General features: G+C 40.5%; 2 protein-coding genes across 3 annotated transcripts; both read left to right on the top strand.

Moving 5' to 3' along the window:
- Positions 1-86: 86 nt before the first annotated feature.
- On the top strand, positions 87-2,678 carry pus1 (pseudouridine synthase 1). Its single transcript, XM_086153095.1, has 6 exons — positions 87-415; positions 591-802; positions 907-1,044; positions 1,359-1,461; positions 1,695-2,395; positions 2,485-2,678. The coding sequence occupies exons 1-6, from the start codon at positions 352-354 to the stop codon at positions 2,548-2,550; spliced, it is 1,284 nt and encodes a 427-aa protein (XP_086009221.1). The 5' UTR covers positions 87-351; the 3' UTR covers positions 2,551-2,678.
- Positions 2,679-5,007: 2,329 nt separating this feature from the next.
- noc4l (nucleolar complex associated 4 homolog) lies at positions 5,008-11,325 on the top strand. 2 transcript variants are annotated; one of them, XM_086152470.1, is made up of 15 exons: positions 5,008-5,168; positions 5,292-5,412; positions 6,649-6,755; positions 7,618-7,725; positions 7,866-8,015; positions 8,105-8,207; positions 8,288-8,322; positions 8,413-8,463; positions 8,578-8,689; positions 8,781-8,841; positions 9,125-9,235; positions 9,447-9,610; positions 9,773-9,855; positions 10,054-10,167; positions 11,014-11,325. In XM_086152470.1, the coding sequence occupies exons 1-15, from the start codon at positions 5,016-5,018 to the stop codon at positions 11,131-11,133; spliced, it is 1,593 nt and encodes a 530-aa protein (XP_086008596.1). In that variant the 5' UTR covers positions 5,008-5,015; the 3' UTR covers positions 11,134-11,325. The 2 variants fall into 2 exon arrangements, with proteins under 2 accessions (XP_086008596.1, XP_086008595.1); XM_086152469.1 differs by having other exon boundaries at positions 5,009-5,168; positions 5,292-5,427.
- Positions 11,326-13,156: the final 1,831 nt, after the last annotated feature.

Below are 13,156 nucleotides of genomic sequence, written 5' to 3' on the forward strand. Positions count from 1 at the left end.
CCGGAAACTGTGTCGCCTCAAAAGCCGTATTCCGCCTCCAAGAGACGCGAAACTGTCGTAAAAAACCCACAGTGATATTTACATCCGGGTTCGTAGTTGACACCAAGTCGCGCTTAGCTAAAGCTGCATCTCGCCATGTACGGTTAGCTACACTTCAAGTTTTCAGTATATCTATACTTGTTTACGACAGTCTCTCAGTCTTTTCTTGATTTCAGACTGTCTATCTCTTAAATGAATATAAAGTGGTTTAATTTGGATGCCTCGTTGCTTAGCTTTAGCGTCCTTTTTGAAGCCCACATGTCTGCATGCAGCTTTTAGCTGCAGAATCATCTCTGGGCTGCTGAATGGGACATGCTCAAAGCTAGACTGATACTCAGTGCCTTAGTTGACAATATATTTACATTACAAAGAAACGGTAAGATATCCTCCCACTGTTTTTCACGTTAATATTCCAATCGGCGACTTACTGTCATAGAAGCCAGACATACGTAACTTTGTATTAAATGTAGAAGCACGTTATGTGGCCGTAAAAAAAGGATTCACTTATTTTTCGCTTATGTTGTGGTTGTATCTCGGTATCATTTCCCCAGGCAATCGACTCAAGTTCTTTTGCACGATGAGTGAAGGAGCCAGAGATATCAAGACAACCAAGGTCATGAAAAGAGCCTGTGAGAATGAAGAAACTGATGTAGCAAAACGTTTCAAAACAGGTTGCGAGCAGACTGAAGATGAGAAAAGATATCCCAAAAAGAAAGTGGTCCTACTCATGGCATATTCTGGGAAGGGATATTATGGCATGCAGGTATACTATGTAAACGCCATCCACGGTTTGGGCAAAACTCTAAAGTGCCTTAAATATCACCAAACATGAAATTTTACATATATATGTGTGTGTGTTTGTCACAGAGAAACCCGGGAAACTCTCAGTTCAGGACCATTGAAGACGATCTTGTTTCAGCTCTCATTCAATCTGGTTGCATACCTGAAAACCACGGTGATGAAATGAAGAAGATGTCTTTCCAAAGATGTGCCAGGACTGATAAGGTAACTCAGATGGTGGTGCACGTACTGGTTCTGCAGAAACATACACCATTATGGCTTTAATTCCTCAGTTATCAATATACTGTTACTCTAGTGTCTGGACAATTCACCAATTATACAGAATTTTGGGCTGCATCTGGTTAGGTGCGCTCAGAAGCTTTGGATAATCAAACACAAATCCAAAACGAATGAATACTTTTTTTCCTGACATACTCAAACCATAGACTAAAAGTCCCAATGTGCTGACTCATACTGCCTAACAAGTAGGAGTACACTTACATCAGGATTACCTCAATCTGTATATTTTTTGTGCGTAGGGTGTATCTGCGGCTGGGCAAGTCGTGTCTCTCAAGCTGTGGCTGATTGAGGACATCATTGAAAAAATCAATGCACATCTGCCTGTGCAGATCAGAGTGCTCGGTAAGATTTTCTTTTTTTTTTGTTTTTTTACACTTTATTATCATCACATCTTTTATCATTATCACAACCCCTACATGTATTGTGTTATACTTTAAAATAACAGTCAAAAAAGGCATGTCATTTTGATTTTTTTTTTTCCCTCAGCATCCAGTTTTTATCAGTTTGAGACAATTTGAACCAGAGGTCCTGTTGTGACTTGTCACCCATATTTATTTTCCTATTCCTGCATACAGGCTTGAAACGAGTGACCCAAGGCTTCAATTCCAAGAACAACTGTGATGGCCGTACATATTCATACTTGCTTCCAACAGTGGCCTTTGCTCCAAGAGATTACAATACTGAGGCATCATCAGCATTCCGCCTTGAAGCAGAAACACTACAAAGGGTGAACCATCTGTTCTCACTATATAAAGGAACCCATAACTTCCACAATTTCACTTCTCAGAAGGCTCCCAGTGATCCCAGCGCCCGCAGGTATATCACAGAGATGTCCTGTGAACAGCCTTTTGTCCTCGATGCCACTGAATTTGCCGTGATTACCGTTCGAGGCCAGAGTTTCATGATGCACCAGATCCGCAAAATGATTGGCCTGGTGATTGCCATTATCAAGGGATATGCGACCGAGGATGTGATGGCACGCAGCTGGGGACAAGAGAAAGTGGATGTGCCGAAAGCTCCGGGACTTGGATTGGTCCTGGAAAGGGTCCACTTTGACAGATACAACAAGCGATTCGGAGGGGATGGACTGCACGAGCGCCTGGAGTGGAGCCATGAAGAGGAAGCCGTAAAAGCCTTCAAGGAGGCTCACATCTACCCCACTATTGTTGAGACGGAGTGTCAGGAGGGCTCCATGGTCAGCTGGATGTCCACACTTCCCATACACGACTTTGAAGGCACCGCCAATGAAAGACGAGACAATAAGGACCAGAAACAGGTTACTTGATGACTTTTTAATCACATGTAATTTGAAATACTCATTCAACATCAAATTAAAAACCGTTTCCTTTCAAATTTCTCCTTCAGAACACAGAAGATGTCAGCAAGGATTCTGATTTGGACAGCCTACCAACTGAAGAAAGAGACAGTTAAAGTTTTTTTTTCTTTTTTTCACCATGACATTTTCTGCTTTGCTAAATATTTGCTTCTTTTAGTTTTTTTTTCCCAGTGGGGGTGAATAATTTTACCAATGCAAAACCAAAAAAATAAAAGTCCAAGCTTTCCTTTTTTTAAAGTGTCATTCATACGCTTTTGGTTACTATGATGAATTCTGCAGTTACTTCCTTTAAACAATTAAATTGTGCTTCATGACATATTCAATAAATAGATAGGAAAGTTAATTATTGTTGAACACCACATTCAAATATCATAATTATATAAATATAAGAGAACCCTTATCGAGCGACCCTACCAATTCATGATTTGTCATTTTCAAAATATAAAACACTGCTGATGTGCATTCTGTGCTTAATTTTTTAGGAATGAAATAAAGGCCTGGCTAATGGCAAACAGCACAGGAGAGTAGTTAATAATGACTGGGGAGCATTAGACATAATCTGGTAAATCATTAAATCAAATTGATTTTTGCAGTGTTTGGCTCCCCCTAGTATAAACAACCTGAATGTACTGCAGGCTAAAGCTCTTCTAATATGTTGTAGCTCCTGAACAGCACATTTTAATTTGAGTCGATGAAACCTTGGTTGTGAGCAGGAGAACATCTCTGCGATAAAGTAAATACTTTTTAAAGTTGTGCAAAATGCCAAAAGTAAACATGAAAAGTAACGGGCAACACTTTTGTCATATATGATTGTTAAAGAATGGAGATCATAATATTGTAATTATAAGGTACTGAAATATGTTTGGGCTTTCTTTCAACAGACTGAAATTAAGACGTATAAATGGTCGATCATCTTCTTCTCCTTTTGGCTTTTCCCTTCAGGGATCTGAAATCTTCTCTTTGGTTTTCCTCAAGACCTCCTACCTGGCAGCTCAAATTCGAGCATCCGTCTACCAATATATTCACTATCCCTCCTCTGTTACATGACCCAAGTACTCAGTCTGGCTTCTCTGACATTCTCTCAAAAACATCTGACACAGGGGTGGGCAAACTTTTAGGCTCAGGGGCCGGATTGACTTTTAAAATTTGACATACGAGCCGGGTCAGCACAAGATACAATACATATAAAAAAAAAAAAAAACTCATTTGTTAACAGTACATATCAGACTTGTCTGACATTTGCTTTGAAAATAAAACCAGCTTGGTTTTTAAGGCCCCGATGTTTGCTTGCATTTCATGCACAAACCGGTTTTTCCCTTGTAGCTTCACGTCCAGCTCATTCATGCGTGTCAGTATGCACACAGTAAAGGCTAAATCACAAAGCCAATCTGTCATTCAGCTCAGGAAAATTCTCAAGTGTTCTCAAGTAGCTCCAAAAAGGAAATAATCTCTTGTTTGAGCTCCCACATTCATCGATCCGATCATTCACATCAAATATGAATTCTGTACCAATCTTTGGCGGGCCAGATTAAAAAGACCAACGGGCCGGATGTGGCCTGAGGGCTGTAGTTTGCCCATCCCCCTGATCTAACATGTGCTGGTCCTCTAATAGACTCATTCCTGATCCTACCCATCCTGGTCACTCGAAGAGAAACAGAGCATCTTCATCTTTGCGACCTACTGCTCTGCCTCCTGTCTTTTCGTCATTGTAACCTCATCTAAACCATATAGCATCGCTGGTCTCACCACTGTCTTGTACGCCTTTCCTTTCATTCAGGCCAATAGTCTTCTATCGCATTGTACACCTCACACTTTTCTCCACCCATTCCAACCAGCTTGAACCCGTCTCTTGAAGAGGGGGGATCACCAGTGCCCCCTAGCACGAGGCCCGTTACTGCATGCCTCACTTAATGTCTCTTCGCAGTCGTTTGATAATCGCTCAGCAGAAGAAACAAGTAACAGTTGTTGACGAAAAACATACACATCAGCTAAACTATGGAAATTTAGTTCATATATTAAAAGTGTTTTTTTAATAGTGACATACACAGAGACAGCAATACCGTCTCAGTGCATAGCATGCCAGCAAGGTATGCATAATCATTGTCCAATCCGTAGTGGGCTCAGCTGGTTGCTGTGTCACCGCACATCTTTTCTTCATATTTGAACAGTAAAGGTGAATTTTTTGTTAATTGGATAGTCCAAGTCACTTTATGAATTTTTTTCTTTCCATGATGTCAGGTGAGGCCCTGCCTCTACTGACTGCATGTCACTGCAGGTCTCTTCGTTATAGTTAAATCAGAGGATATTCAATAGTAGATTTGCATACTAAAATCAAAATGTAACGTAATCCATATGCATATTAAGCCTGGCTTGCTCAAGGATTTAACAATGATGCTGCTTTAGAGAATCGAGGATATATTGTAAATAAAATGAAATGGACTTTAAATTCCAGGAGTGACCAGCTGGAGGCAGCAGAGAGCGGTTATTTTCGCAATTTCCCTACAGAAGAAGAAGCACCACTATCCCCCCCCCCCCCCCCTCCCCTCCCTCCTCAACAAGCATGGCGCCAGCCAGAAAACGCAACGTGAGCCCGGAAAAAACAAGAGAAGAAAGCGCAAAAAACGCAAAAATCAATCTCAAAGAGACAGTCGAGGCTATACTGGGGAGCAGGAAATGTGCCAACAATGTTTTTAATATTTTCGGCTTCCTCCAGGTAAATATATGCCGTTACTTACCGAATTGATTGTAGCAAGATGAAGAAGACCGGCTACATCCTTCTTAAGTCGTCGCTGTATCAAACATAAGGACGTCTGTTTTTGTTTATTTTTGTTTGCAGTCCGAGAAAGAGAAGGATATTGTCAGTGCCGTCGATGCGTGTGGAAGGTTGTTCTGCACTTTGCTTGAGAGAAAAGAACTCTTCATCGGAAAATTGCCAAATGAGGAGGAAGCCTTGAGTGGTAGGTTTTGGGGAGGTTCGTTCATTTTTAAAATTTAATTTTAAATTGAAAGATTATGGCGTTCTTATATTAGGGGTGTCAAACTCATTTTGATTATTACACAGAAGTCCCAAAATTTTTCCTTTGTTTTAGTGTAAAGGAGGTAAACTGGTAAATTATAAAAATCTTTATATGGGATGAAATGCTCCTCTAAAAACATACATAAATAATTAATATTAAAAATGAATGTTAAAAAATAATTGATGAAATTACACCCTAAAAATATTAAAAGAGAAAATCTTGTCATTGTGGGAAAATTTGCCGCTAGAATTTATTAGAAAATTGATTGGTAGCATGTATAAGGTATGATTTTTACAAGGCTAGCGGTTTTCTGGTTTTTAAATCAATCATTTTAATTTTGCCTGTTTCAATAATGCCACCAGATATTTTTTCATCAAAAATCATTTTGTTTTCAAATTTTGAAGCAAAAAATACTTTGCAAAGTTACTGTTTCATAATTTCCTTGCCCTGCTTTTTTTGAAACCCACTGTATAAAACCCCCAGATGCATGTGAGAAAACACAAAGATTTGATTTCAGGTAGGGGGCCACAAAATATCATTCCGAGGGCTGCAATTGTCTCACGAGTCTGAGACCCCTGATCTATATAAAACGTGTAAAAATATTTTTGTTGCTTTTAATAAGCGACTGTATGCGAAAGTACTCAAAGAGAGGACGGCATTTGGTTTGCTGACAGTGGATAATTTAAGTTTGGCTTTTTTTTTCATCAGTACAAGGACTCAAATAGACAGTATTTTGCTTAAAAGTAACCTTCTATCCAACTTCTTTTCAAAATGTTTTGTTGCATGCAAAAAATTTGTTTTCTCTACAGTTAATTGATTTAAAATCATGCAACACATTTTGGTTATACATGGCATAAATGCAAAAAAAAATAATATGCTGTGTTCATTCATTTTAATTTTCAAAAGTGTTGTGGCTCCTGTTGTTCCCTTTACTGTTTACCCAAACGGGTAAAGGTTGCTGACCCCTGAAAAAGAGTGATGATTGGTTTTAAGAAAACTATGCTATGTTGCCCAGCTCACACTGACTGTCTTCAATTGAGCAAAAATGTGAAAATAATCTACTGAATACAGTGTCAAGGTGGTCTAATTTGGGGAAAACCCCTCACATTTGGACTTTGTCATGTTGGATCATCCTACATAATGCAAGTCTTGACTTTTGTGTGTTTCCTGGTTCAGGTGAGTCTAATGCAGAGAAGAAGTATCGTGTGTTCATGAGGCACCGCTACAATGACTGCGTGGAGATGCTACTGGAACATCTCAGCTTCGAACTGCATGCGGTCCAGGTGAGCCGACTGTTCATCTTAAGACAGCACCGTCATCGAATCAGTAGCTGGGAAGCGTGTGTCTTTGGTGCTTTTATTATTCATGAAGATCCACCTATTCAAGTCAGCCAGCTAAATCAGTGTTTCCCAACCACTGTGCCGCGGCACATTAGAGTGCCGTGAGAGATCATCAGTGTGCCGTGGAAAAATGACCACTTCCACCTGATTGGTCTGAAAATTATTTATCCAACGCAAATCATGTGTCTTCCTATGTCTATGTGGGCAGCGTGCCTCTACAGATATCAGATATATTAGTTTTCACACTAAATAAATTGAGACAATGGTTTCATTCTAATTCTTTAAAAAATGTTTTTGACATATTTATTTGGTGGTGTGCCGCGTGATTTTTTTTCTAATGTAAAATATGTGCCGTGGCTCAAAAAAGGTTGGGAAACTCTGCGCTAAATACACCGATCATGCAGGGTGCTGGAGAACAATGTCAGAAAATGTGTTGATTATTATTTATGTTTTTCACGTATGTCTGAATGACACAGTGAGTCGCGGTGATGGGGATTCCTATTCATCTACGACGCCATAGGAAATTTCCTAATTTTGATTTGCAATAATGTCAAAGATGATAAATGGAATGGGCATACTTATCCTGGCTTAAACTGAGGGATGTGGTTAAAAGCATCTCGTCCCCATTATGTGGTCGAAATGCATCATGAATTTCCGAAATTTGGGAGGAACCAGGAAGGTATATCTGATTAACAATCACAAATAAGCTAATCTTTGTTTTTCACAATATGTGTACAATCAGTGGAAGTACGTGAGAAGTAAATCAGGCTGATTCTTTTTATTAAATGTATTTTTCCAAACACAGGTCAGTGCCTTGTGTTGCCTGATGAAGTTTGCTGAAAGCGAAGGGGAGTTTCCTCTTGAGGACTTGGACTGGAGTGAACACTACAGCTTCCCGAGGGAACTGATCCAGGTAGGATTTATCGCCACGTGACCTCACAAATACAGCTTTGGGGATGTTTCTATGGTTTTATGACAGCACTGTTTTTTTTTTTTTTAATCCTTGAGAAAAGCTTGACTCTTACTGAGAATGATGTTGTATGTCTCGGTCAGGCGTTGGTGGACAGATTGCTATCCAAAACAGCAGACAACACCCTGCTGATATCCAGGTTCCAAGAGTTCCTCGAGATGGAGGACGTGCGCTATTATGCCATGAGCTCCGTTCGTGAAAACATCAGCCGAATCATGGAAAAAGGCAAAGGGGTAAAACTAGTTTGACCTTTTACTGCTCTCGCTTCGAACAGATATGAAGTGATGTGGTCAGTAACATAAAGCGGACTTGTTCCTCTCAGGCTGTCATCCCTATTTATCAGAACAACGTCTTCACCCTCATATCCAACATCAACATGCCAAGCGAGGAGTCGGAGCTCTCCAATTTTATGGTCCGACAGGAAGGTGAGAATTATGTTTTATCTGTGCATCTTTTCTTATTTTGTCTGTTTCTCTGCCTCACCGAAGTTTTTACCCCCCCCCAGCAAAGCACAAGGACTGGAAAGCTACTAAATTAAACGTGAGTAGAAACTCGCTTAGTAACCCTCCCAAAAATGTATCACGATGCAGTTATATTCCAGAGTGAGTGCCATATTTTGCTTCCGCACAGGAACACAAGCGTGCCTTTGAGAGGATGTGGCTCGGATTTCTCAAATATAAGGTGTTGTAAAAAGTGCATCAATGCACGTGTGTCTGATAGACTGTCAATATGTTGTTCCCATCTGGGTCTGACACACTTCCGTCAACTATCTCATTATCGACTTTTGTTACGTAGCTGCCAAGTAACATGTACAAAAAGGTCCTGGTCATCCTCCACGACTCCATTTTACCCCACATGAGCAAACCCACGCTGATGATCGACTTCTTAACCGCCGCATATGAAGTCGGTAAGACATTCAAGTCCAGAGAGCCGTGTTTAACATCTTTGATATAATGCTGCTGTACGATCATTTATTGTGCTCCATTTTTATTGCACAGGCGGGGCAATCAGCTTGTTGGCTCTCAATGGCCTTTTTATCCTCATTCATCAACACAATCTGTGAGTTCACACCCAAACAATCACATCAAAATGCCTGAACGGGGGAAAAATAAATTAACCTGATTCTCTTGATACTTGCAAAGGACAGCTCTAGCCAACACAATAGCTGAGATATCTGGGTACCTGGAGTTTCTGTACCTTAAAAAAAAAAAAGTTAAATTCTCAGAAACATTTTTCACTGTTTTTAAGCTTTTATTCTGATCATTTGTGATACTTTTTTAAACGCAGTCTGTTTTTTTTTTTTTTTTTTAATATTAAGTACTGTTTGCCCTGTGTGTTCCAGCGATTATCCCGAGTTCTACAAGAAGCTGTATAATCTGCTCAAGCCCTCCATATTCCATGTGAAGTACAGAGCACGCTTTTTCCACCTAGCAGATATCTTCCTCAGCTCCACGTATGACCATATTTCCTTTCTTCCTCAGTTTGATAAACTGACCACTTGTATCATTTGTCAGACACAATGTTAGGAAGGGGTGCGGTGATTCTAACCCACCATGTGAATAAAATTCTCTGAAATGGTTAAAAACATGGCTTGGAGGCATCATTCAGAGCACAGGTGGATGTCCACATTAATCGGTGCTATAAGCGTTTGTGCTCACTTTCAGTCACCTACCGGTGTACCTGGTGGCTGCTTTCGCCAAACGTCTGGCTTGCCTGGCCCTCACAGCGCCCCCCACAGCGCTCCTCATCGTCCTGCCCTTCATCTACAACCTGATCCGACGACACCCATCCAGCCGAGTCCTTATTCACAGGCCCTCCACAGAACAAGGTGCGTAAGCGTGTGCAGGCTCAGTCTACAGATGAATCCCTGCTCCGAAATTTGATGTCAAAATCCTCATTAAATGTTTATAAAGGGAGGCGCAGGTTCGGCAACCATACTGAGCATCTTTTTACATTGTATGCAAAAATGTATCTGTGCTCTGAATGACAGAGATGTTAGAAGACCCATATCTGATGGAAGAAGAGGATCCAGCTCAGAGCCAGGCCCTAGAGAGCTGCCTGTGGGAAATCAAGGTGAGCCTGTGCGTGTGTGTGTCTGCGTGCGCGTGCTTTACGGGTTTACAAATCATTCTCTTCATACTGAAAACACCTGAGCTTAGATTGGTCTCAGCCAAGGCCGTCTGAAAAAGAAATTGCGGAATGCCGTTTAGCTTGAGGCATCAACTTAATGAAAAACATAAAAAGTCCAATAATATGCTCTTCCTTCTGCAGACACTGCAAAAGCATTTCCACCCAGATGTATCCAAGGTTGCCATGCAGATCAATAATGCCCTGTCAGGGCAGGAGGCTGATATCAACGCACTCTTGGAGACGACCACATACGAGGTGAAGGGACACTTAAACACTTTAGTCTGTATCTGAATATTCACTTTTCACAAACAACAAAAAGTGTCAGGCTTTTCTAGCTGGGTGGAATTCCGCTACAGGAATCTGCAGTCAGATTAGTTGCAGACCCATCCATGCTCCTCTCTGCAGAGGATGTTCTGGAAATTTATTCTGATGAAAATTTTAGCAATGTGTCAGCGCTTTTCATTGTGTGTGTGTGTGTGTTAAATAGTTACATAGTACCTCTTTTGTGTCACCAAAATGATAGAATCTTCAATGGATTTTTTTTTTTAAAAACCTATTAGTCCGTCTGAAAGACTATATTACTACCTCAACTTTTCCACAGATCTATCTGACAGTTTTTTTTTCATAGGTTGTGTGAAAGGCTTGAGTTTCTCATTACTGAACAGGGTAATTGAGAATCAGCTGTATTGTCTGACCAGGGATCAATTTTCATTGCATGTCATTGGAGGTTTTTCAGCTGCCCTCCTATGGTAGAAATCTGCAATATCACCAGTTTGTGCTCTGGTGTACCTGACAGATTTCCATATCCATTATGTACCTTTTAGCATTCATGTCTGCTTCAGTGTTTGATTGACACTCAGGAAACAGGAAAGGTTCTGGGGTTCTGAGATGACTCACGCATCCAGGTTTCATCATAAGTAGTCAGCCTACATTATTTGAAAAGGAGGAAAAACTCCAGCATAATAGCTAGTGAGATGCATCTCTTTAGCTTTCATAAAATGCTGACGGCCTGCATGAGATCCACAGCCTCCTTGATAATCATTAAGAGTCACAAAATACACTAGTTTTATATATATTGATACTTTTTGTCCCCCTCCTCAGCTGATGGAGAGAGACTTGAAGAAAACCCGAACCAGTAGCATTCCGCTGGAGTTTCAAACCGCCAAACAACTGCTCAAAGTGGACGAAGATGTGATCGGACAGCACTTTTGTCTGGAGTAACGTAACCGTCTTTACCCACTGCTGCAGAGTATCGGGTTCAGAGACCAGCTCATCTGTCGAGAGTGATAGTGATTCAGCTTGAAAGAAACTTCTAAAAAGACAGCCTTTAACAAAACCACACTGGTTCAGACATTGTTGTTTCATCATGCTTGCAGTCACTGACATTATTGTAAATCAATAAATTGCATTTTATAGAACTCCTAATGGTGCTTCATGTTCAAGGAAATTAAACTAAAGGCTTTTCTTTTTAATGCCGCCTGCTGCATGGTTTGACAGCTACAGATTCAAAACAACTTTTATCTCACTTTGATATGTTTTTACAAAAGTTGAGTTACAAGGATTAGTTTAGGTGACAATGTTCATATAGTGAAGCTGATAAATGTAATTACATAAACAAATCGAGCAGAATGGTCTCAACATTGCAAGGAGACGGGTTCGATTAGTGTTAATACAAAACCCACCGGTCGCACCCTTAAGACGAATGTAAAAGGTTGTTTTCATTAATGCCAGAATCTCCCTCAAAGACGGTCCATTATTTTGTCAGAGATTAAAAGTACAGACAAATCCTGAAAGAATGAGCGGTTGAGCACAGCCTGTTCAGAGGTGACAGAAGGAATCTCAAGGGAGAGTTGATGTTAAATATAGTTATGCATATGATTATTAAAATGACTGAATCCGAATTCGTATTGGCATCAAGTCAAAAGGTTTATGTGGACAGGTGTCACAAGCTTCTTTACATTTTTTAGTTGTGTCTCAAGGGACCTAGTCATATCAAAATATATTCACATTAAATCCACATTCAGTACCATTTACCATCAATACCATTCACATGTAACAATTTTGTGACTAAATAGAAGCTGCTTTTGCTTCAAGCACCTTGGCACTTACTTCGTATCACTGGTACATCACTATATTATATAACCTACTCTTGTAAAAAAGCATGTGTATTAAACACACAGGTTCTCCTATGAACTTTTAAGTATTTCTATGTGAAGAAATACCCTGTTTTGTTACCCCTAAAGAAGACTATTGCATTTGGGTTGCCATTGAAGATATTGCTTTGATATCTATCTAATGCATCAAAAAATGATCTAAGCAAGTAGCCTTTTCTTGCTCTCACTATCCGTTTAACAAAATATAAGATACAGTTCTATGACAATCAGTCAACAGTTACTGTGAAAACCTGTGACGTAGTCTCGTCGGATACGGATAAGAAGTAAACAGACAGAGAAACACACTCGGGTCCGATCGCCCTGCATAGTGTGGGTGCATTATGAGTACAAAGTACCAGGGCTCTCTATGCTGAAGCGGCATTAGTAGGCGAGCGAGGTACTTCTAGGTTCACCCTGGTCTTTTTAGCATGAGGAGGTGGATCACAATTCAGTTTGATAATTCTCCCCTCTCTTTCAGTCCTCCTTGTTAGTCAGACCCATTTTCTGGATCCTCTGTTTATCATGTATGTTTCTCTTGCATGTTGAAAACACACTCTTTGCCCCCCCCCCGCTCCAGACTATCATCACTATATACCAATTTTTCAGCAAGGTTCTACCAACTTGTTTTTTTCCCTCCCCCCCCCTTTGTTTCCAGTAATGTCAAACTGAAACTGACCTCTCCTTGTTGCTCGTACTTCCGTTTAGTCTGTAAACAGAAGCTTGAAGAAGCAGATCTTAATGCCCGCAAGACATTCCCTTCTTTAAAGTGCATAAGTGCTGACACGATGTCACTGTGGATTAAAATGGTAGCGTGGCCTGCTTCTCCCAGTGCCGCCAGCACGGCGAGCAACACAACCACTCGCACACCCATTCGATCAAATGTTCCTTCCCTAAACATGACATGACAGTGAGGGATAAGAGCCACGGCCTCCATCCGGAAGCCCTTTTGAACCATGGGTAAAGCTTTATATGCCATTGTCGTCCACATGGCATTGACGTAACCTGCAGTGTTATTATTGTCTTTAATAACGAGTAAATTAAAGTCTACATATGGCTTTTCTAAAACCCCAGCTGGTCTCACCCACCTTTGC

The sequence above is a fragment of the Fistularia commersonii genome, chromosome 9 (assembly GCF_037954325.1).
Source record: "Fistularia commersonii isolate RoL2024-O1a breed Wild chromosome 9, RoL_Fcom_v1.0, whole genome shotgun sequence".
In the NCBI taxonomy this organism is placed as follows: Eukaryota; Metazoa; Chordata; class Actinopteri; order Syngnathiformes; family Fistulariidae; genus Fistularia; species Fistularia commersonii.